Raw genomic sequence first — 25,238 nt, 5'->3', positions numbered from 1 at the left:
CATTCTACACATGAACCACTCTTTGTGTAAAGAATTTGTCCCTCATGTTTTTTTTAAATCGCTCTCCTCTCACCTTAAAAATATGCCCCAGTCTTGAAATTCCCCACCCTAGGGAAAATACACCCACCATTAACCCTATCTACACCCCTCACGATTTTATAAACCTCTGTGAGGTCATCTCTCAACCTCTTATGCACAAGAGAAAAAGTCCCAGCCTACCCAGCTTTTCTTTATAACTCAAACCTTCCATACCTGGCAACATCCTGATAAATCTCTTCTGAACTCTCCCTAGCTTAGTAATATCCTTCCTAAGTTAGAGAGTATCAAAGTAATAGATGAAAGAAAAGGCCATTTTAATGTGATTGGAAGAATACTGGGAGAGAAACTCAAAGGTTATTTTGAGAGCGGGAAAGATGGAACATCATTAAAACAAAGTATAGAAATAAGTGGTCTGTAGCATTCATTATAAATTAAGTCCTCCTCAAAGAATAGCCAACAATGAAGAAAGACAAATGAATGAAGAGAGAAGGGTAATATTGAAACTAAGAATGAAGACCAGATTTAATAAACACAGATAATAAAGGAAATTATAACAAAGTAGGACACGAGATGTCAGGAAAGGAGTGAAGGAACTTTTTAAGGCTTTGTAAAAAATTAAATTCACAGGGAATATACAAAGAAATATATCAACATATAAAATGCAAATTAGGCTAAGAATATATAAAATATTCCCTGTAAATTCTTATTGTTTTATGCAGCTGGATTATTTAAATGTGCAATGCATTTACATTATTTGCACAGCCACATACACATGGTGTCTTACAGGGAACAACTTGTGATCAACCTAACCAGAAATTGCTAGAGAAACTCAGCAGGTCTGTAGAGAGAAAGCAGAGTTCACGTTTTGAGTGCAGTGACCCTTCTTCTCGTAAGCAACCTATTTTGTACTTCCCAGATTGCCATGCAGCTACACACGCATACCACAGTACAGTGAAAACATTAAGCAGAACCACAAAAAATTAATGTTTTAAGTCCAGTGACCCTTCTTCAGAACTGTTCTGAAGAAGACTCGGAGCAGTAATTCTGTTTCTCTCCACAAGTGCTGCCAAACCTGTTGAGTTGCTCCATTAATCTGTGCTCAGTTCAGATTTCCAGCAAATGCAGTAATTTGCTTTTATGGGGAAAACTTGCAAGGAGACCAGGATTAGAAGGCTGTAAATTTAAGATAGTCATAGTAAATCCAGTGAAGAACTCCGGGGAAATATCCTCACTCAAGTGGTAAGTGAACTCACTACTGTATAGAGGAAGTGAAAAAAGTAGCACAGGTTAACTTTAGGAGAGGCTGAATGAGCAAATAAATAAAAAAGAAGAATAAAATGGTATGATGACTGGGTTAGATGAAAAGGGTTGAGGAGGAAGCCCATATGCTGGACTAGTTAGGCTATGTGGTCTCTTTCTGCGCTATTGACTTGACATAGCAATAATTGTGCTTGGTGGTGTTTTAATGTGATGGACTTCCAAAGACCCAGGAAATATTCTGAGGACGTGTGTTCAAGTCCCACCATGGCAGATAGTGAAATTTGAATTCAGTAATAATCTGGGAGGGGGAAAAAAGGCCAAATGAAACCATAGGCGATTGTCAGGAAAAAGAAATCTTGTTCATTAATATACTGCCATCCTCACTTGGTCTGGCCTAAATGTGAACTCCAGGCTGCAGCAGTTTGACCTTCAACTGTCCTCCAGGCAATTAGGGATAGGCAATAAATGCTGTCCTAGCCATTGATGCCCAAATCCCATTTTAAAAAGCCCCTAAAAAGTTTTTGTAAGTTATTATACAATGCCTTCCTGCTTATCCCGTTCTCCTGCACATTCACGTCCTCAAGCGAGCACAAGCATGGAAATTGAATTAAAATCTGTCCATGCCTTCCCAGCGAATGCTGATCCCTGTTGAACAGCAATCCATCCTATGCATTCAATGCAGAGTTCCATTTTACAGAGAAAATGCCTTCTCGGAGATAACAGCACAAGCTCACTGTAAATATTGTTGTACTTTGTTATATGACGGAAGCTCTAGCAAGCTATTTATCTCCAGCATTGACAACATTAACTGCACCGATAGAGTCAGCAACAGTGACTGCTCCAACGAAGTCAGCTTCAGGCTGTAATCAAACGTCTTCCAGCTCTCCAATCATTGCAGACACCACAGGTTGGTTGTTGATTAAGGCAAGTGCAGCCTAGAAAATGAAATGCTGTTGAAGATTTCATGGAAGTTGTTTGCATGTCAGTTTATCCTAAATATTGCCCATTTATATATTAATTAAAACGTAGGACTGGGACTCTTAGCTACAGCATGGACAGCAGTAAGGCCTTCAGTTCCAAGTTCCTCGATGACTGAAACAGAATTTCCAGCAGCAGTACTCCCTGACAGCACTCAGAAAGCAACAGCTGAAACAACAGTCACTTACAGTACTGATGGGACCACAGGTCAGTAGATGTAGTGTATAAGACATTTCATGCTTCTTATGGTAGTATAGGGTGGGCTTGGATTTGCAATCACATTAATAGATTACCAATGATGATGGTAATCTATAATTACAGATGCAAATCAATTAAAGCTGGACTGTTAAACCTACTGTTTGTCAGTACAGCATAGCTCAGAGGATACTGGAGCACTATAGCAGGCATTGTTCCTCATCCTGATATGTAGTACAGTACTTAAAATCAGTGTAAAATGCAAGCCATCCCTGCTGCTCATGTAACACCACAAAAATATATTTTTGAAGTTTAAGGTGAAAGCTAGCTAATTGTGAACATTCTTCATCTTATATTAATGCCAACTTAGGAACGGAACCAATAACAACCAAGACAGCACTGGCAGAAAGGACAGTAAATCCCGCTACAGCATCAGAAACAGCTTCTGACGTTACTGGCTCTATTGGCACCACAGGTCAGGTAGAACCTTCACCTTTTCCTACAAACTTGCTATTTGAGTCTTTGGGCTGTAATTAGTAACAAATGTTCAGAATCATACCTTACGCTACAACATATTTTTTCTTGGTTCAGCCTTTTCACCATTTCCCTGGCCTGTGCTGAGGAAGTTATCAGTACTACAACTAATTGTGTTGACCCCAGGCAAGAGAGGGGGAAAGATGATTAGCCAGGTCACCCAGTGATTCCTGGTGGAAAGTGGTTGTATGGACAGAACGTGACGACATGGCCAGACTGGGCTCTAGTGCTCCAACCATCTAATATCTTTTTGATGCTTGCTGTATAGTTCTTCTGTGCTTTAATTCCCTCTTGACTGTTCTAACACACTATTTCTCTCACATTCTACCCCCTGTAAGTCTGAGTTCATTCTAAAACTCTGTTCCCCATGCCTTCACTCGGAACAAGACCCGTTCACTTACAGTCACTTTGCTCTCCAGGCCCTTATCCCTCACAGTGAAAATACGTTTTTCTTCATGTTGCTATTGTTTCTTTTGTGTGGCGTCTGATTTGTGATCCCTCATCAATGGGAACAATTATTACTAAAAAATCCCCTCTCAACCTTCTCTTCTCCAAGGTGAATAGTCCCAACATCTCTAGCCTGTCTCCATTTCTGAAGGCTGTCATTCCTGGAACCATTCTTACAAATTATCACAGTATTATAAAATCCCTACAGTGTGGAAAGAGGCCATTTGACCCAACAGTGACTCTCCAAAGGGTATTCTACCCAGACTCTCCCCCACCACCCTATCCCTGACACCCTGCCTTTCTTATGGCTAATCCACCTAACTTACACGTTCCTGAACACTACAGGCAATTTAGCATGGCCAATCCACCTAGCCTGCACATCTTTGGACTGTGGGAGGAAAGCCACACAGACATGGGGAGAATGTGCAAACTCCACACAGACAGTTGCCCGAGGTTGGATTTGAACCTGGGCCCCTGGCACTGTACACAGCAGTGCTAATGACTGAACCTTCATATTCTCTAGTACCTTCAAATTGTTTCTCAAGTGTGTGCCCAAAATTGTGGCCAAGTGAATGTTTTTATACAAGTTTTGCAGAACCCCTTGCTTTTGAAACCCTATAGTCTATTGATAAGGCTCAAGATGCCATAAACTCTATTCATTGCTCTCTCAGCTTGCACTACCATCTTCAATAACGTGTCCACACACACACACACACACACACACATACACACACAGACACACACACACACACACTCACACTCAGATCCCTCTTTCTTATTGTCTTTCTCCATTCTTCTTAGCAAATTAATCACTTCACACTTCTCTTCATTAAATTTAATCTACCACTTATCTGCCCATTCCACAACCCTCTTTATATTCATTTGAAGTTCTACATTATCCTCTGCAGGCTCAGAGTCCTTCCAACTTTTTTATTATCCACAAATTTTGAAATTTTGCCTTTGTATACCAAAGTCTGGATCAATCATATACATCAGGAAAAGCAGGGGCCCAATCTTGCTCCAATCAATAAAAGTAACCATTCACCACTACATTTGGATTCCTATCATTCATCCCCATGTTTCAATGATCTCATTTACTCCATGTTTGGTTGCAAGTTTATTGTTCATTCATAGATCATAGTATTCCTACAGTGTAGAAACAGACCCTTCAACCCAACCAGTCCACACTAACCGTTGGGGCATCCGATCCAGACCCACTTCCCTGTAATCCACCTCGGCTGCACATCCCTATGGGCAATTTAGCATGGCCAATCAACCTAGCCTACACATCTCTGGACTGTGGGAGGCAACTATAGCACCCAGCAGAAACCCATGTAGACACAGGGGGAATGTGCAAACTCCATAGCGACAGTTGCCCGAAGGTGGAATTGAACCTTGGTCCCTGGTGCTGTGAGGCAGCAGTGCTAACCACTGAGCCACCGTGACACCCCTTCATCAAGGGCCTTCGGAATTTTGTGTTCAGGACGTCTAAATTTCTACCTTCATCAACACTGTCGCCTCATTTAAAAATCTAACCCATATTTGTCCAAGTGACTATTAATTTTATCCCGAATTATCATTTTCAGAAGCTTTCCCACCGTCAAGGTTAAACTGACTGACCTGTAGTTGCTGAGTTTTCTTTTACCATTTTTTTTGAACAAGGGTGTGACATTGGCAAATCTCTAGGCCTCTGGCGCCACCCTTTAATTGAAAGAAGATTGGAAAATTGTGGCCACTGTCTTAATAATTTCCACTCTCACTCCCTACGTTATTATTGAGTGTATCTCATTCGTTCCAATGTCATATCAAATTTAGAACATGTTTGTAGTCAGTTTTAAAATCTAACAACCTAAGCTGCAACCTCCTTCACCACGATCTGGGCAAGCAAAGGGTTCATTTAATATCTTGACCACACCTCTGCCTCTACACATAAATCCCCAATTTTGTCCCCAATAAGAATGAGAAGAGGAGTGGACAAGTCAGCCCCCCAAGCTTGTTCTGCTATTTAATACAATCATGGAGGATCTCATCTCGACCTCAGTTCCACTTTCCTGCCTGCCTCTCCATAATGCTTTAATGGTTCTTAATTAAAATTTAGTTTGTCTCCCTCTTAAATTTATTCAGTGTCCTGGCATCCATCGCACTCTGGGGTAGAGAATTTCATACATTCACAGCCCTTTTTTGAGAGAGGTAATTTCTCCTCATCCCTGTTTTAAATCTGTTATCCCTTCTCCTAATGCTGTTGCCTCTCATTCTAGATTGGCCCATGTGAGAAATCCTTTCTATGTCTACTTTGTCAATCCCCTTTTGCATCTTTTATACCCCAATTAGATCTCCCATTGTTCTTCTAAACTCCAGCGATTATTGGCCTAAACTGCACAGTCTCTCTCCATAGGACAAATCCCTTAACTCTGGAAATAATCTCATGCACCTCCTCTTAACTGCCTCCAATGCAACCACATCGCTGGTTGGCTAAGGGGACCAAGGTTCTATGCAATACTCTAGGTGTGGTCTCACTAATGCCTTGTACAGTTCCAGCAACATTTCCCAAATTTTATACTCCATTTCTCCAGCAGCAAATGCCAAAATTCCATTTGCTTTCCTTAATATCTTAGTTTTCTATGATTCATGCACAGGACACACAGATCCTTCCGCACTGAAGAGCTCTGAAATTTCTCTCCATTTAGAAAATAAATTGCCTTTCTAACCCTCCATCTAAAATGGATAAATTCACACTTACCCACATTGAACTTCAGCTGGCAAATTTTGGCCCACTCACCAAAACTATCCATATCCATTTGTAACTTTCTCGTTTCTCCATTGCACCTTAATTTATTGCCTAATTTAGTGTCATCTGCAAGTTTGATTACTGTATTTCTATTTTCACCTTCATCCACTTGCTAACCTTTTTACCATCTTTGTGCCTGTAGTAGCCTTTTGAATTACTTGTAATGTTAGCTGCCAGACCCTTCTCATAATCTTTCTTTGCTTCTTTAATTTGCTTTTTCAATTCACTCTGAACCTTTTATATTGGCCTGATTCCTAATTCCTCCTTAGAATCCTGTCATAAGCACACTTTATCTGCTTCCTTGTCATCTCTATCTCTTTTGTCATCCTAGGAGCCCTGGGGTTCTTTTCACCTACTGTTTCCACACATGGCAATTTATCTTGACAGTACTTGAACTATCTCATGTTTTTAAAGGGAACTTATTGTTCAGTTACAGCTTTATCTGCCAATCTTTGAATTTGATTCCGAATGTTGTAAAGTGTTTTAGGGTGTCATATTATTTTTGGTTTGCGATATAAATATAAGGTGTTGTTGTTACTTTTGCATAAAGAATGGCTGCTGGACGAGGGACAAAGAACTAAATAGACCCCTTCAAATAATAGCAAATTCAGCATCTTCAAGAAAGATTCAAGAAAATTGGATACTAAATACCAAGGTTGTTTATTTTTAAAAAATAACAAGCAACTTCAAATAGCCAGGTCCAGATTGCTGTGCTAGTGACACAAGACTGAGATATAGCTAACAAACAATTGAAGCTGAAACCGACTCACATTCCAGTCTGTTCTCTGTGATTGACGTTCCAATTTATTGTGCAAGATCTCCCATTCAGGTTTGTAATATGACAACAGGGACCATACAATGCCCTAAAAAAGGTTAAGTACAAAGCATTGATTCCATTGTAAGTGGAAGTCCTGGGAGTTGTATCATAGGGTGGGCAGTTGAGATGTTGGATATTGTCTCAGAATATCTCCAGGTTAGGCAAAGACGCTTCATGGACATTAGTGTTTTTTACATTGTGTTTCTGTTATGTGTTATTGATTAACTCAGTGAATGTCATCAAAAGGGATTCTCCCAGGATGATGAGCAATGTATGGTTCATTGAGGGAAAATACCATTTGATAAGTCTCCGATAAAAGGCCAAAAGGATGCACAAGATATCTTACACAAATCTTACACTATTCACTGCTAGACACAAACTGAAGCCAAACATTTTGATTTGAAAGATACAATATGGAGCATTTTGTAAAGGAGAAAACATACCAAAATCCTTTGAGTCTAGCAGTACTCAATGAAATTCATATTCAAAGCCAGATGAATTTTAATGCTGGGCACATGCACTGAAAAGTGAAAACTTTGGTTTTAAGCTAACCTTTAGCACAGACTGTAATTTTATATTACATTAAAATGATGGGAACAATTTCCAGCACCAGCCGCCCTGTTATTCTTGTAAAACAGGGCAACCAGCAAATGAACTTTTTGTTTTGAACACTTCATAGAATCATGGAATCATAGAACCCCTACAGTGTGGAAACATGCCCTTTGGCCCAAAAAGTCCACACTGACCCACAAAGCATCCCACCCAGACCAAACCCCCTATAACCCACCTAATCTACACATCCCTGAACACGACAGGTAATTTAGCATGGCCAATCCACCTAGCCTGCACATCTTTTATAAGACCATAAGACCATAAGATATAGGAGTGGAAGTAAGGCCATTCGTCAAGTCCACTCCGCTATTTAATCATGGCTGATGGGCATTTCAACTCCACTTACAGTACTCTCCCCATAGCCCTTAATTCCTCGTGAGATCAAGAATTTATCAATCTCTGCCTTGAAGACATTTAACGTCCCGGCCTCCACTGCGCTCCGTGGAAATGAATTCCACAAGCCCACCACTCTCTGGCTGAAGAAATGTCTCCTCATTTCCGTTCTAATTTGATCCCCTCTAATTCTAAGCCTGTGCCCATAGATCCTATTCTCCCCTCCTAACAGAAACAACTTCCCAACGTCCACCCTTCCTAAGCCATGCATTATCTTGTAAGTTTCTATTAGATCTCCCCTGAACCTTCTAAACTTTAATGAATACAATCGCAGGATTCTCAGCCGTTCATCATATGTTAGGCCTACAATTCCAGGGATCATCAGTGTGAATCTCCACTGGACACGCTCCAGTGCTAGTATGTCCTTCCTGAGGTGTAGGGCCCAAAATTGGACACAGTATTCTAAATGGGGCCTAACTAGAGCTTTATAAAGTCACAGAAGCACATCGCTGCTTTTATATTCCAACCCTCTTGAGATAAATGACAACATTATATTCATTTTCTTAATCATGGACTCTACCTGCAAGTTAACCTTTAGAGAATCCTGGACTAGCATTCCCAGATCCCTTTGTAATTCTGCTTTGCGAATTTTCTCACCATTTAGAAAATAGTCCATGCCTGTATTCTTTTTTCCAAAGTGCAAAACCTCACATTTACTCACATTGAATTTCATCAGCCATTTCCTGGACCACTCTTCTAAACTGTCTAAATCTTTCTGCAGCCTCCCCACCTCCTCAGTACTACCCGCCTGTCCACCTAACTTTGTATCATCGGCAAACTTCGCCAGAATGCCCCCAGTCCCTTCATCCAGATCATCAATATATAAAGTGAGCAGCTCCGGCCCCAACACTGAATCCCGCGGGACACCACCCGTCACCGGTTGCCATTCCGAAAAAGAGCCTTTTATCTCAACTCTCTGCCTTCTATCAGACAGCCAATCCTCAATCCATGCCAGTAGTGCACCTCGAACACCATGGGCCCTCACCTTATTCAGCAGCCTCCCGTGAGGCACCTTATCAAAAGCCTTTTGGAAGTCTAGATAGAATATTGGCTGGAGTATTTATGGGGGCACAAAAACCATTCATTGTCCTCCTGGCCCTCCCTAAAATCAGTTGCCTAACTCTTCCCAGTTTCCTTCTTTTGGACTGTGGGAGGAAACCGGAGTACCCGAAGGAAACCCACACAGACACGTGGAGAATGTGCAAACTCCACACAGACAGTCGCCCAAGGTCTTGGTCTGACAGACTCCATGGGCCTCAAGATAGGCAGGCTATGCTCTCTCAAGCTGACTAAAGCCTTAACCAGATATTTAGTCTGGGGTCCTGCATGGTCTCTTTGACAATGCAGCAATGTTAATGATCTACTGAGAGGAGCATGCAGTCTGCTGGGTGGCACTACCAGATCAACCATGGCTTGGTTGAATGGCAGAACAGGGTACAGGAGATGGAATGATCTCCTCCCATTAATATCTTCTTCTGATCCCTGAGTCCTTAAAGGGAGAACTGCAAGACATGATAGAAGAAAACTGGAAAGAGTTAGGCAACTGATTTTAGCGAGGGCCAGGAGGACAATGAATGGCTTTTGTGCCTCCATAAATACTCCAGCCAATATTCATTCCCCATCAGAAGTCAATTATGAGTTAACCACATTTCTGAGAGACTAGAGTCACATGTAGGCCAGACCAGATAAGGATGGCAGACTTCCTTCCTTAATGAGTGGTCCAGGTTGGTTTTTCCTGACAAATGACAGTGCTACATAGTCACCATTGGTTCATATCTTTAATTCCAGTCTTTTTAATTCAGTTGAAATTCTCCCATCTGTCTTTGTGCAACTTGAACCCAAGTCCCATGGAATACTAGCCCAGTATCTTTGCTATCACCATCTTCACTCGACAACCCCTTAGCAGTGACTTCTAGTTGAGCTCTGCAGATGTGTGCCACGGTCTTCCTTGTCCCTTGACTGCCAAGCTGCCTTTCATTGCTCGCTTGGCAGAGTCAAATGAAGCCAAACTACAAAAATGTTTGCAGTGTCTCGTTATTGCTATTGAGTGGTTGATGAAATAGCCTCACCGCCTGCTTGGATCTGAACATTATCTGCAGTGCGTCAAGTCTGTTGTCCAGAAATATCACCATGAGCAGTATTCTACATAGAACAGAATGTTCCATGATCAGCTTTCCAAAATAACAAGGACACAAGATTTTGCATTATAAAAAAAAGTTTCTATCAGTAAATGTAAAGCCTGTATGCACAGGATAAGCCATTTGATCTCAAAATCAATTTAAAAGGTCAATTAAAGATCAAGAACCAGTCACCTGTAGCAAAATGAACTGACAGAGACACAGGGCTCTGACATTCTGCACAATTGACAGAACTGAAATTGGTGCAAATGAAACACACTACTGTCTCCATTCTACACTTTTACAATGGTTCTGATACACTCTTGGTTGAAGCCACAAAACTCTAGTATACGAGGTTTATCAAAGCTTTAATAAAGGTTTAGCTGCATAATGAATTCACAGTGCATTGCAACACAACTTCTAAACGATTCTCTACTCACTCTTATCCTCCTACAACATTCACCTCACTCCTTCCCTGCTCCATCCTCTCCCTTTTTCTTTCCCTCTGTCCCTCATCAGCCCTGATGTGCTTACTTGACACTTCCCTTCCTCCTTTTCTTTTCCCCTGTTCACCTTACCTTTCCTTCTACTTACCCCATTCCCTGCTCTGTTCGCCCATTCTTCTCCCTCACTCTGTTCCCAGCCTCTCTCATTTTGACCACTACTCACTTCTCTAGCCTCACCGCCTGCTTGGATCTGAACATTATCTGCAGTGCGTCAAGTCTGTTGTCCAGAAATATCACCATGAGCAGTATTCTACATAGAACAGAATGTTCCATGATCAGCTCTCCCTGTTTCCATCCTCCTTTGCTTCAACTATCATTATCCATCTCTGACACCTTCCTGTCATCTCTGCTTCTCCAGATTCCCCGCTACCTTCAGCTCCATCCGCTTCCTTGGTGCCTCCTATACACTCCATGACTTGCCTATCCACTAACCCTCCTCTGCCTGAAAAAAATGTCATCCCTCCCGCTATGCAATGTGGGGGAAGGTTTAATTGGTATATAGCGAAGAATTACTTGTGGAGAACTTCTCCCAGAGACACACTTTTCACTGCAACTGGCCCCATCTCACACCTGTACTAAGGTCTCTTTGTAAAACTCAACTCAAATTCACATGTCAGATTTAAGGCATAACCGACTAGTTGGGAACATACCAATGAACTGACAAGGTGTATATTGTGATTGTCTTTATTATTCTGTTGATTACTTCTCCCACCTCTCTCTCCCCTCTGGCCCATTTGATTTAGTCTTCCTGAATACATGTCCCTTGGCTGTCTCTTGATAACTTTTGCTCTCACTGTTGGCTCAATTCCATGTTTCTCCCAAGCAGCCGGATCCTGACCACACTTCGTGTCTCAGATTTCTCCGTCTGCCTCCAACGGTAATTCGAAAAAGATTGTTGCCAGGCAGAGGCTGGGCCTTTTCTACCTTTCCCTGGGGTTTGCCCAATCTCTGTCATTCTTCCGCTCAATCCTTAAGTACCCTGTTGCAGGATTCCCTCCCTCCCGAAGCTAAGGAGGGTGAAAAGAGATTTGTGGGTAGAAATTCAGTCGCGGCTGTTTTCAAGCAAGCAGGGTAAGACCTGTCTGAACTGGGAGGTACGCCAAGCCCTGGCCCTAAATCAAAATTGCAGCAGATCTGAGTAAGTTACCTGACTGGAAATTCAGGCAAATTGCATTAAATGCAGGAAAATCATGATGTAACTAGTGTAAAATTCAAAACCAGATCTAATAACTTGACTGCCTGGATGATAATTCTGCTGAGCTAACTCTAACTCTGACACTTACAGGGGACTAATTGAACGTCCTTGGGCCTGCAAAAATTGGTCATCTCTGTCCCTGTTTAGGTCCAACATAGATCAATTCTTACTTCCTGGGAGGTGGAGTATTGGATGCATGAGCAGTAGGCTGAAGGTGGAGAATGACAACAAACTGGTGGGTCTTCTGAAGGAGGCAGAAAGTTTCAGGAGATTTAGAGCTTGGGGCATGAGTAACCGAAGTTAGGCCTGGCAATGGTGGTGTGATGAGGGCAGATTTGCAGGCGAGCTTTCAGAGAAATATGCCAACTCTGAAAAATGCACCAGACTGATATTCGACCGGGGAAGTCAGTGGCTGAGAACAGTTCATGTTTGCATTGTGTGTCCATTGGAGTTAGAAGAAGGCAAGGAATTCTTATCAAAACACACAGGATCCTGAGGAGATTTGACAGAGTGGATGCTGACAGGTTATTTCCCCTTCTGGGAGAGACCAAAACAAGGAGGGACACAATTTAAAAATAAGGGGTCACCTGAGGAGGTGATGGCCTAGTGATATTATCACTGTACTGTTAAGCCAGAGACCCAGATAAGGTAATGGAGATCTGGTTTCAAATCCTGCCAATGGCAGATGGTGAAATTTAAATTAAATAAAAATCTGGAAATAAGACCCCAGTGATAACCACAAAACTATTATTAATTCTCAGGAAAAGCCCGTCTGGTTCACTAATGCGTTTTAGGAAAGAAACTGCCATCCTCACCTGGTCTGGTCTACATGTAACTCCAGACCGATAGTGATGTAGTTGACTTTTAATTGCCCAATAAATGCCAGCCTAGCCAGCAATGCCCTCATCTGTGAGTGAATTTTTAAAAATTAGGATGGAGATGATGAGACATTTTTTTTCTCTTGTTAGTCAGTAAAATTCTCTTCATCAGGGAGCAGTGGAGCTCTGGTCGTTGATTAGATGGATACTTGATTGACCAGGAATTCCAAGGTTATAGTGAGGGAGACAGGAAAATCAAGTTGAGGCTGCAGATTTATCAAATAGTGGTACTCGCTTGAGGAGCCGAATGGTCCACTGCCATTGCTAATCCCTACATTTAAATAAATGTGCTTATTCCCATGGGTGTGGGAATCTGAGACAACCAGGTGATAGATCCTATCTTGTACACTAAGAATCAACCAGTGCATAAGAGATAATGTAGAAAGCAATTTTTGTTACATATATACAGCAAGGAGTTTATCTTTGTTCTCAGATGGAAGCAATGATGGGTACCTCGTGAAATTAAGACCCTTCCTTTGATTCTGTTGCAAATGTGCTTGCTTTCTCCCTTCAAACTCCTTTCTCCACCGTTTGCTGTCGAAGGTATAGAGCGATTTTGGTGTAGAATGCTACAGACACTGATATTTTGCTAAGCATTTGATTTTAATTCGTAATCTTAAGCCAGTGAAATTTGCCAGACTACTCCTGCATGGCCTTCGCTAGAGCCAAGTCTCAACTGACAGTGCACAGCCGCCAACTCTGAGTCACTGAATAGCTAGTCAAAGGGAAGAAACTGTAGCTGTCTTGTATGCCCTCTCACCAAACCCAGGGGAATTGAGGACATTTTCTGAGTTTCCTTACACCTAGCACACCTGAAAATGGAAGGATTGAGAAACCTTATATACAATAGTCTTGACTTTCATATCTCAGTGCGAAATGAGGCAAAGTCTGTATGTGTGATAAACTGAATCACTGCGCCAGGTTTTCTGTCATTATCTGAACATCCCTTTGGATCACCAGCTTGTTCTATTTGTCCTCTATGTCATGCTAATATCAATGTAGATTATCAGTATTGTGATAAATGCGGTTCTGTTTTATTATTCTTTTTCACAGAATTCAATCAAACAGCAACTGCTGACAGAAACATTGGACTAATTGTCGGTAAGGGGCAAGTAATGACAGCATACTTTTTGAGGAATGCAAGTGGAAGTTGAAACAACTGGGGGCATTACCTCGTACTCAATGAACTGGAGGCATTTTATTTCCTTCAAGATAAAGGGAAATGCCAGAAGTCTATTCTGCAGGGCAAATTGTGGAAGGAAACCATTCTGCCCATTGTTCCTTTGGAAGAGCTGTCCATTTTCTTGTCTCTCCCCTCTCTTTCCCCATACCCTGACAACAGTTTCTTTTGTAAACAGACTATTTACATAACTCCCTGAATGAAGGTTGCTACTGAACCTATTCCCCTTTTCTAAAATGCATTCCATATCAGAACAACATGCTGCCTGAAGTAAAGCTCCTTTTCATGTGGACTCTGATTCTTAAATCAGTATTCTCTGGTTACTGACACCCAAACCGAAGAAGCCAACCAGGCGCTAGCTGGTTCAAACTCATTCCCTGCTTGAGTTGCTGTTGCGTTTGTTTGTAGCTCATCGGTCAGAGCATTGAATTCAATGTCATGTTGCAGCTGTACAGGACATTGGTGAGGCCACTTTTGGAGTACTGCGTACAGTTCTGGTCATCGTGCTATAGGAAAGATGTTACTAAATCGAAGCAGGTTGAGAAAAGCTTTACAAGGATGAGACCAGCGTTGGAGGGTTTGAGTTATAAGTAGAGTCTGGGGCTTTCTTTTCCTGGAAGGGGCTGAGGGTGACCTTATAGAGATTTATAAAATCACGAGAAGCATAGATAAGGGGATTAGTAAAGATCTTTTCCTTAGGGTAGGGGACTTAGACAGCATAGGTTTAAGGTGAGAGGGGAAAGATTTAAAAGGGACCTGAGGGGCAACTTTTTCACACAGAGGGTGGTTCATACGTAGAATGAGCTGCTAGAAGAAGTGATAGAGGTGAGTACAATTACAGCATTTAAAAGACATTCGGACAGGCACATGAATAGGAAAGGTTTAGAGAGCTATGGGCCAAACATAGGCAGATGGGGCTTGTTCAGTTTGGAAACCTAGTTGGCACGAATGGGTTATTTCTGTGCTGTTTGACTCTCTGATTCTAGGTCTTCCTCTGATGTAGCATCAATAGTAGGTAACAGGCCCCATAATTGAGTAATAATACATGAGCCACAAATGGCACCGGCTGGATGGGCAGAACGGCTTTTTAATGACACGAACTTTAGAGCTTTCTTTATTTGTCCATGATCATAATAGCTGCAGTTTCTGCTCCCTGCTTACCTATTGCTGTATGGTCTCTGTGCTTTCATTCCCTCTCTTATAATTCAGCACCTGAAACTGCACACAGGTATTTAACTGTGGTCTAATTACCTCGTTTCAAACTTATTTCATGGTAAGGCTATTTTGATCACATTGTCAAATCTGATCTGTGTCCTGAAAGGGAAGAGACCTCAGTAAGCACAGATTTTAGTCTTAAAAAAATTGCAGCTACCCCTGTCATAGAGCAAATAAAATTCGGGGGAATGGTTCCATGGGTGAGGAATTTCAATAATGAAGCTAGGCGGGAGATGTTAGGACAATTTTCCTTGAAGGGAATGCTTAGAGGAGATTTGACAGAGATATTCAAAGTCATGAGGGGTCTGGACGGAGTAGATTTGGAGAAACTGTTCCCACTCATGAAAGAATTGAAGAAAAGAAGACACAGGTTTAAAGTCATTAGCAAAAGCGGCACAAGGAGAAACTTACATCTTGCAGCAAGCAATTAGTTTCTCAAAAATCACTGCTGGAGAGTGTGGTGGAGGCAGGTTTAATTGAAGCTTTCAAAAGGGAATTAGACTTAACTGAAAAGGCAGCAGGATGATACTGAGTGAATTGCTCGTCTTGGAGAGCTGGTGCAGACAAAAAGATGGGTTGAATAGCTTGCTTTGGTTGTGTGACAAATCTGTGATTCTGTCTTCTCCAATGCTGAACAATCTGCCAAAAGATCAATCCTTCCATAAGGTCTGTGCCTGTGTTCTGCAAGTAGAATGTGCTGTGCCTGCAATTCCCTGGAGTCCAACCATTTGGACATGATGTTATTTGGAGTTGTTAAGTGGCCTAGATAAACAGCTGGCCCTAGCACAGGGTCACATTTAAGGAGGATCTTGCACTGAACAGCATGGAAACAAAGAAGATAGGAGCAGGAGGAGGCCATTCAGCCCTTCAAGCCTGCTCTGCCATTCATCACAATCATGGCTGATCGTCCAACTCAATAGCCTAATCCTGTTTTCTCCCCATAACCTTTGATCTCATTCACTCCAAGTGCTATATGATTAGATTCCCTACAGTGTGGAAACAAGCCCTTCGGCCCAACAAGTCCACACTGCCCCTTGAAGCATCCCACCCAGACCCATCCCCCTTTAACCCACACATCCCTGAACACTACGGGCAATTTAGCATGGCCAATCCACCTCACCTGCACATCTTTGGACTGTGGAAGGAAACCGGAGCACCCGGAGGAAACCCACGCAGACATGGGGAGAATGTGCAAACTCCACACAGACAGTCGCCCAAGGTGGGAATCGAACCTGGGTCCCTGGTGCTGTGAGGCTGCAGTGCTGACCACTGAGCCACCGTGCCGCCCCTATCTAGTCACCTCTTGAAAACATGCAATGTTTTGGCATCAACTACTTCCTGTGGTAGTGAATTCCATAGACTCACCACTCTTTGAGTGAAGAAATGTCTCCTCATCTATGTCCTATGACTGTGACCCCTGGTTCTGAATACACCCACCATCGGGAACATTTTCCCTGCATCTACCCTGTCTAGTCCTGTTAGAATTTTATATGTCTCTATGAGATCCCCCCTCATTTATCTGAACTCTAGCGAAAACAATCCCAATCTAATCAATCTCTCCTCATGCATCAGTCCCACCATCCCCAGAATCAGCCTGGCAAACCTTCAGAACACCATCTGAACCAATCCCTTGCTCCAAATAAAGACATAGCAGTTTACGCCAGTCTTACCCTCCAAATAGACGGCAGTTAGTTGCACTGTAATCGTTCAAACATTGCACTGCTGCCAGAAAAAGAGGTGGCCCAAGCAAGAATATGAGGCCTCATTAGCCTTGCTTCCATTCTCCTCAAAAGAAATCAAGAAATTCTCAGGAGAACCTAATGAGAGAGAAACCTCATTTTGAGTCTCCCATGCAACATCCTTTTGCATTCAGGGCATTTTATTTTTCTCCAAGAACACAATTCATGACAAAATTAACCCTCGTCCATGACTACTTCCCACGGGATGTGAATTCTTAATGTAATTTTATGTTCAATACCATTTATCTAACAATATTGTCTTTCATTCTCTCGACCAAAGGTACCAGTGCAAGCATCCTGTTTATCAGTGCAGTGTGTACATTATTCTTACTTTGGATATTTGCTTACAAAAAGAAGATGTAAGTATAAAAATATGCTTTGTTGAATTGCCATTTGTTTAGTAACAGAGCATGCCTCAGAATCAATGTTGTTCCAATCCCAGCTGTTGTGGCACTGAACAAGTCAGGTCCCAGAGTAACACTTGGCTTGTAGCTTAAAGATTTGTTTTCTTGCAATTTGCTTACCATGGTGGACTGTCGCTGAATGCATTCTCACGTGGCAGTCAATATACTTTAAAACAAACATCAAAGTTTTTTGCACCCTGGATACTTTTTCCCAGCTCAGATCGCTTGGGGACTGACCTGTTCCCAGCTCTGGTCGCTTGGAAATTGCCACAAATAAACTGACTTTCTGTTGATTTGAATGTTTTCTTCTCAGCTGAAATGATGACTGTCCTCTTCACAGAACTGAAAGCCAAAACCTCCATGACGGCCTCTACCTTAGAATCCAAATTCTCTAATAGTGATAATATATTACAGTACCGCAGTAACAAGCTCCAACACTGAACCTTCCTTGACTTCCTTGGAGTAGTACAGATTTAATCCAAATATGAGTCAAGAAACGGCACACTGAAATATTTTTAACCCTTTGGTGTTGATCAGCTTCAAACCGAATAACCTAAAGCAAAACTGGAAATCGCTGGAGAAATTCAGCAAATGTGGAGAGAGAAACAGTTAACATTTTTGCTTTTATTCAAGTTCGGAAACATTTTGTGCACTCATCTAGTGGCCATCGGGATGATGCAATATCTCATTCACTTAAGTCTCAATTGAAAGTAGCACCAAAATAAGACTGTGCAAATCTACTCTGTTATTCGTTGAAAACATAACTGACCTGTACCTCAATTTCATTGATAAACTTAAGAATTAGAAGCAGGAATGGCATATTCTGCCATTCACTAAGATTGTCACTGATCAGTGGCTCAGTAGTTAGCACTGCTGCCTCACAGCTCCAGGAACCTGGGTTCAATTTCACTCTTGGATGACTGTCTGTGTGGAGTTTGCACATTCTCCCTGTATCTGCGGGGGCATCCTCTAGGTGCTCCAGTTCCCTCCCACAGTCTAAAGATGTTCTGTGAATTGGCTATGCTAAATTGCCCATAGTGTCCAAGGACGTGCAAGCTAGGTGGGTTAGCAATGGGAATTGCAAAGCTACAGGGACAGGGTGGGTTTGGGTGGAATGCTCTTCAGAGGATCAGTGTGATTTGATGGGTTGAATGGCCTGATTCCACACTGTAGTGTTCCTATGATTCCCACTGACTCCCAATAACATAAATGCACACTTCTGCTCCACAGTGCCTTGTGAGTGTTTATAAAGCAGAAATCTGTCTGGAGAGGAAACAGTTAATGTTTTGAGTCCAGAGCTGAAGGGCTATTAGACTCAAAGCATTAACTCTGCTTTCCCTCCAGAGATGCTGCCAGTCCTGCTGAGCTTCTTCAGCAATTTCGGTTTTGCTTCAGATTTCCAATTTCCCCAGTCATTTTATTACAAATCCATCTATCTCAGACTAGGGGTAAATGACTTAGTTCCTTGAACTTCCTAGTCCATTCATTTAAATCATGTCTGATCTGTGTCCCAGTACCATTTGCTGAATAGCCTGATGCATGCTGTGAGTTCTATGAAATTCTACAAAAACTCCATTCATCCATTTTTACTCCTCAGTCTGTTGCTAACTGTACCTAACAAAGATTTAACTATCACAGTCTGGAAAGGACATTATTAAACTGTGCGAAAAAAATTTACAAAGATTTTGCCAGGACTGGAGAGTTTGAGTTATAAGGAGGGGGCTAAATTGGCTGAGACTTCCTTCAGTGGAACGTTGAAGGTAAATCAGGCAGGACTTATACATTTAATGGTGAGGTCCTGGGGAGTGTTGCTGAGCAAAGAGAGCTTGCACTGCAGGTTCATAGTTCCTTGAAAGTGGATTCGCAGGTAGATAGGATGGTGAAGAAGGTGTTTGGTACACTTGCCTTTACTAGTCAGTGCATTGAGTATGGGAGTTGTGAGGTCATGTCGCAGTTGTGCAGGTTATTGGTTTGGCTATTTTTGGAGCATTGCATGTAATTTTGGTCTCCCTGCTATAGGAAGGAAATTGCAAAACTCGGAAAGGTTTAGAAATGATTTATGAGGATGCCGCAAGGGTTGGCAGGTTTGAGCGATAAGGTGAGGCTGAATAGACTGAGGCTGTGATCCCTGGAGCATTAGTCTCTGAGGGATGACCTTATGGAGGTTCATAAAATCATGAGGGACATGGATAGGGTAAGTAGGTAAGGTCTGTTTCCTGGGGTGGGGGTGTCCAAAACTAAAGGGCAAGGTTTAAAGTGAGAGGGGAGTGACATAAAAGGCACCTGAGGGGCAACGATTTCACACAGAGGGTGGTGTGTGTATGGAATAAGCTGCCAGAGGAAATGGTGGAGGCTGGTAAAATTACATTTAAAAGGCATGTAGACAAGTATACGAATAGGAAGCACTTAGAGGGGTATGAACCAAATGCTGAATTAGATATATATAGGCTATCTGCTGGCATGGATGAACTGGACTGAAGGGTCTGTGTCTGTGCTGTGCATCTCTGTGACTCAATAACTCTGTGTGGCTGAGGGGTTACCTTATAGAGATTTAAAAAATCATGAGGGTAATAGATATGGGGAATAGCCAAGGTCTTTTCCCCAGGCCAGAGGATTCCAAAAGTAGAGGCCATAGGTTTAAGGTGAGAGTGGATGGATTTAGAAGGAATCTAAAAGGTAACTTCTTTGTAGAGAGGATGGTAAGTATACTGACCGAGCTGTTGGAGCAAGTGGCACAGGCAGGTACAATTACAATATTTAAAAAGCATTTGAACAGATACATTGATAGGAAAGATTCAGAGGCATATGGGCCAAATGTAGGCAAATGGGACTAGTTCAGTTTAGGAAACTTGGTCGGCGGGTCAGCATTGACAAGTTATGCTGAAGGGTCTGTTTCTGTGCCATATGACTCTGTAGCACCCCAGTGGAGCCTGCACCGAGAATCGTTTCACAGGGAATGGGTGTTCCAGATTTCAGTGGCCATTTATGAATTGTTGCTCTATGTCTTTGTTCTTCAATAGCCGAGCTCCATTTTCGATATTATTCCTGAGGAAGAGAACATTGTCAGGCCTGTTTATAGAAACTATGGAACAGAGAAATGTATGAGACCATCCATAAACAATGAAATTTATCAAGTCTGTTGCAATATTTTGTTAGCCATAGGAACAATAATCGTTATTTCTCAATCCTAACCCTTTTCCAATGATCCTTTAATAATGTCTATCCTTCCCAAATATATATCTCTATTATCCTGATGTACTTATGTAACATATGAGTTGTCTGTTTAGCACATGAAACAATATTTTTTCAGTGTATCTCATTACATGTGACAATAACAAATCAAATAAAATCAAGTTCTATAAACAGGACCTCCTGGAAAATTCTGGAATCTCATATACCTTTGTTAAAAACATTTTTTCTGTTTTTACTTTTAACAACACATTTTACATATGTACTTTTTACATAATAGCTCTAACATAGCAAGACATTTCAACTTGTTTTACACACATATTACCAAACAAAAATTAGACATTAAGCCACAAAACATTAGCTTCAGGACCTTATGCAAAGAGGTAAGTTTTAAAAATCTTCTGAAAAGAGGAAAGAGTTGGAGAGTTCAAGCTGTACAGTGAAGTAATTTGCAATGTCACGGCAGCCAAAGTGTCACCATCAAAATGAGTAGTTTAAAAAAAAACAGGGATGCAGAATAGGAAAACATGGGAGAAATTTGAAAGTTGTGAAGGATTGAATGTCTGAAGGAAGTGACAGAATTTTAAGATTACACCATGGTTAGACCATTCCTGGAATACTCAAAAGTTCTAGACAACACAAATTCCGAAAAATACGATGTGAAGGTTGGAGGGAGGGCAGTATAGCTTTACCTGATCGAAATCTTGGCTCCAAAAGTTAAGCAATGGGAGAAATAGGAGAGATATTTAAGCTAGGCTTATCCTCCCTAGAATTTATGGGGCCTTAGCCTAAAATTAGAGACAGATGTTTCAGGAGTGAACATGAGATACAGGAGCAAAAGTAGGCCAAGTGAAATTTAAAAACCTTGAGACGCAAATGGCAGCAGAAATTTAGCATTCTCTTCCCCAAATGCTGACTGATAATTGTAACGCTGAGAATGACAAGACGTTTGTTAGCCAAAAGTGTCAAAGATTAGGTGGCAAAGGTCAGTACATAGCATTCAGCTGCAGATCTGCCTAAAGGTCAATGGCCTTCTCCTGATCCTACATTCCCTTGGTTCTGGATTCCCCCACTAGAGAGGAGAGTCGTTGACTATTCACCTTGTTCATTCTTTTCATCAATTGAACGCCTCAATCTAATGCCCCTCAGCTTTCATTCCTAAGGACTATTCCAAATTTATTCTGGAAGTGGAACCTTTCTCCCAAAAGAAGCAGATTTCTGAAATTCTGGCCCACAGGTCACCATTTTCTAGCACATGTTGCTGACAGCTGAGACTCTTTGTTTCCAACCATTTGCCCACCAATTTGTCCTTAGTCAGAACCACGAGCTAAGCGGAACCCATTCACTCTCCCTCAGACAAAAAAACAACAACATGACCCTTAAGCAGGTACAGGAGAGGTGCAAAAGCAAAAGAATTTAATTGCTAATACAAACGGGCTTAGGTTTTACGTCCCCTGAATGGTAAGTAGATCTGAAACATGAGTCTTCAAACACTGCAGTGGAGTTTTAGTTTACATTATAAGCCACATCTGATTGCATTTTCACCCTTATTTTGGCAGTCCTTCAAGTAAATGAAATTCCCTTTTCATCTTGGAATCAGCTCTGTTGTCAACACACTAACCATGCTTAAGCTTCAATGTGCCTGGAGCACAGAAACATGCCATTCAGCTTTATAGGTTTATGCTGGAATTTAAAATGAGGTTGTTGACTTGCTCACTCAGCTGGCTTGTTTTCGTTCAGAGGTTTCGTCACCATGCTCAGTAACATCATCAGGGAAGCCTCGAATGAAGCAATGTCGTTCAACTCCACTTGGAGTTTACACTGTCCAGTCCGTTACAGTGAGTTTGTCATTTCTGATTTTGATCTGTATGGGTTTGTATATGGGATCCAATTCTATACGTTTGTTGATTGCATTATGGGTTGAGAACCATGTCTCTAGGAATTCCCGTGCGTGTCTATGTTTGGCTTGGGCTACTATGGTTACCTTGTCCCAGTTAAACTGATGGCCTTCATTGCCCGAGTGTACTGGTATTAAGGCATGTTTGTTGTGTCGTTTTGCTGCTAGCTGATGTTCATGTATTTTGATGGCTAATTACCTTCCTGTCTGTCTGATGTAATGTTTGTGGCAGTCATTGTATGGTATTTTATAAACCACGTTGGCTCTGCATGTTTGGGATTGGGGTCTTTAATCCTTGTGAGTGTTTGTCGTAGAGTGGCTGTGGGTTTCTGGGCCACCATGTTTCCTAGTGGTCATAGGAGTCTTGTTGTCAGTTCTGATATGTTCTTAATGTAGGGCACTATGGGCAGTTTGTTATGGCATACTGTGCCCTCTTGTTGTCTATGAAGTAGGTACCTGCAGATGAAGTTGCAGGGAAGGTTTTGTATAGACGCTCTTCCTCTTACCTATGTAATTCTGGAGTGCTGCAGTGAGTGATGGCCCATTTAAACACTGTTTAACAGTGCTTTGTTTGTGGACGTTTCCCGTGTACCAAGGTTTGGAACGTGCCATTGCTCATACATTCAACTGTGATGTACAGATCTGTCCATTCCCACAACACGCAGAACCAGCGTGGTTTACAAAAAACCATGCAACGACTGCCTCAAACATTACATCAGACAGACAGGAAGGAAACTAGCCATCAGAATACACAAACATCAGCTAGCGGCAAAACGGCACGACGAGCTCTCCTTAATAACAGTGCACTTGGACAATGAAGGCCATCAGTTTAACTGGGACAAGGTAACTATAGTAGCCCAAGCCAAACATAGATGTGCACGAGAATTCCGGGAGGCATTGTTCTCAACCCATAATGCAATCAACAAACAAATAGAATTATGCCCCATATACAAACCCATACAGATCAAACTGGAAATGACACGACTCACCATGACAGACCGGGCAGTATAAATTCCAAGCAGAGGAGAACAACATTGCTTCATCGGAGGCCTCACTGATGATATTACCAAGCGTGGTAACGAAACGTCTGGAAGAAAACAAGCCAGCTCAGTGAACAAGTCAACAATCTGACCCACAACCCGAGCTACAAATCTTTGCTAAAACCTTATAATCGATTTCTATTTCATTCCATCAACATATCCCTCTGATCCTCTCTCCTTCATGAACTTATTTCACTATCCCTTAAACACTTCAGGGGAGTGGTATCAGGACTTGAATCCACAATTTCCTTGACTCAAAGCTGGAATGAGTATTAGCACTGAGCTAAAGCTGGCCTGCTTAAAAGTGACAAGTCAAAGTGCTGGAAGCAGTGAAAGATCAACCTCATTCAGTCATCAAAAATCACACGACACCAGGTTATTGTCCAACAGGTTTACCTGAAATCACAAGCTTTCGAAGTGCTGCCCCTTCATCCACATCATTTAGTTGTGGAGTGGGAGAAGGGAAAAGCAGACAGTAACCTTGAGTCAAGGGAGCCAAGTACGTAAGAGGTTACCTGAAGCCACCTTGGATAAGCTCCTGTATAATAATCAGCCTCTTCCTGGCTTGATAAATGATTTATATTTATTTACTTGATATGCTACATACAGGAATGAACTGCATTTGTGACAATGCATATGTAATAGACAGAGAGAGAAAGAGTTTTTTTATGAATAAAGTGTATTTTTGAAATTTAAAAAATTGTTAATTATTCTGATTGACAAAGTTTGTCAAAAATATTTTTATTCAGCTTTGATAAACCCTTTTGTCCTTTCTATTTTATTCAGTGGCTGCATAAGATCACAAGAATACGATGCCACACCAGTGTTACCGATCGAGGTACAAACAGTGACATGTGCCCATGAAGCTGTGCCTTTACAGCAGGAAACGGAAAGGTGACCCTTATCACTCACTAAACAGGATAAATGTTATCCACCAGTAGCATGAGAAAGTGTTGAAACAAGTACAACATGGAGCAAAGAATGAACATGTCAAGAGATGTTTGTTCAGTAAACTGAGCCATTCCTTTCTTTTATTATCTCTGTTGATTACGTCCCTGTTACGAACCACTAAGATCCACTCCATCCCCTTCAACATGGACCATAATGGGAGATATAGCAGTTTGGATCGGAAATTGGCTTGCTGGAAGAAGACAGAGGGTGGTAGTTGATGGGAAATGTTCATCCTGGAGACCAGTTACTAGTGGTGTACCGCAAGGGTCGGTTTTGGGTCCACTGCTGTTTGTCATTTTTATAAATGACCTGGATGAGGGTGTAGAAGGTGGGGTTAGTAAATTTGCAGACAACACTAAGGTCGGTGGAGTCGTGGATAGTGATGAAGGATGCTATAGGTTGCAGAGAGACATAGATAAGCTGCAGAGCTGGGCTGAGAGGTGGCAAATGGAGTTAAATGCATACAAGTGTGAGGTGATGTACTTTGGTAGGAGTAACCGGAAGGCAAAGTACAGGGCTAATGGTAAGATTCTTGGTAGTGTAGATGAGCAGAGAGATCTCGGTGTCCACGTACACAGATCCTTGAAAGTTGCCAACCAGGTTGACAGGGCTGTTAAGAAGGCATACAGTGTTTTAGCTTTTATTAATAGAGGGATTGAGTTCCGGAACCAAGAGGTTATGGTGAAGCTGTACAAAACTCTGGTACGGCCGCACTTGGAGTATTGTGTACAGTTCTGGTCACCGCATTATAAGAAGGATGTGGAAGCTTTGGAAAGGGTGCAGAGGAGATTTACTAGGATGTTGCCTGGTATGGAGGGAAGGTCTTACAAGGAAAGGCTGAGGGACTTGAGGCTGTTTTCATCA

The 25,238-nt window shown here is 41.9% G+C and overlaps 1 protein-coding gene across 2 annotated transcripts in view; it reads left to right on the top strand.

Annotated features, from left to right (window-relative positions):
• il15ra (interleukin 15 receptor subunit alpha) overlaps positions 1-24,321 on the top strand; it is a 97,887-nt gene extending 73,566 nt beyond the window's left edge. For both annotated transcript variants that reach the window (XM_048554537.2, XM_048554538.2), the window contains exons 4-9: positions 2,069-2,206; positions 2,329-2,484; positions 2,843-2,947; positions 13,813-13,860; positions 17,174-17,252; positions 24,210-24,321. In XM_048554537.2, coding sequence (XP_048410494.1) covers positions 2,069-2,206; positions 2,329-2,484; positions 2,843-2,947; positions 13,813-13,860; positions 17,174-17,252; positions 24,210-24,321 — 638 coding nt within the window. The remainder of the gene's footprint in view (positions 1-2,068; positions 2,207-2,328; positions 2,485-2,842; positions 2,948-13,812; positions 13,861-17,173; positions 17,253-24,209) is intronic.
• The last annotated feature ends 917 nt before the right edge of the window (positions 24,322-25,238 follow it).

This window comes from Stegostoma tigrinum, chromosome 25, assembly GCF_030684315.1.
Source record: "Stegostoma tigrinum isolate sSteTig4 chromosome 25, sSteTig4.hap1, whole genome shotgun sequence".
Lineage (NCBI taxonomy): Eukaryota > Metazoa > Chordata > Chondrichthyes > Orectolobiformes > Stegostomatidae > Stegostoma > Stegostoma tigrinum.
This window is presented reverse-complemented; position numbering and strand designations above follow the sequence as displayed.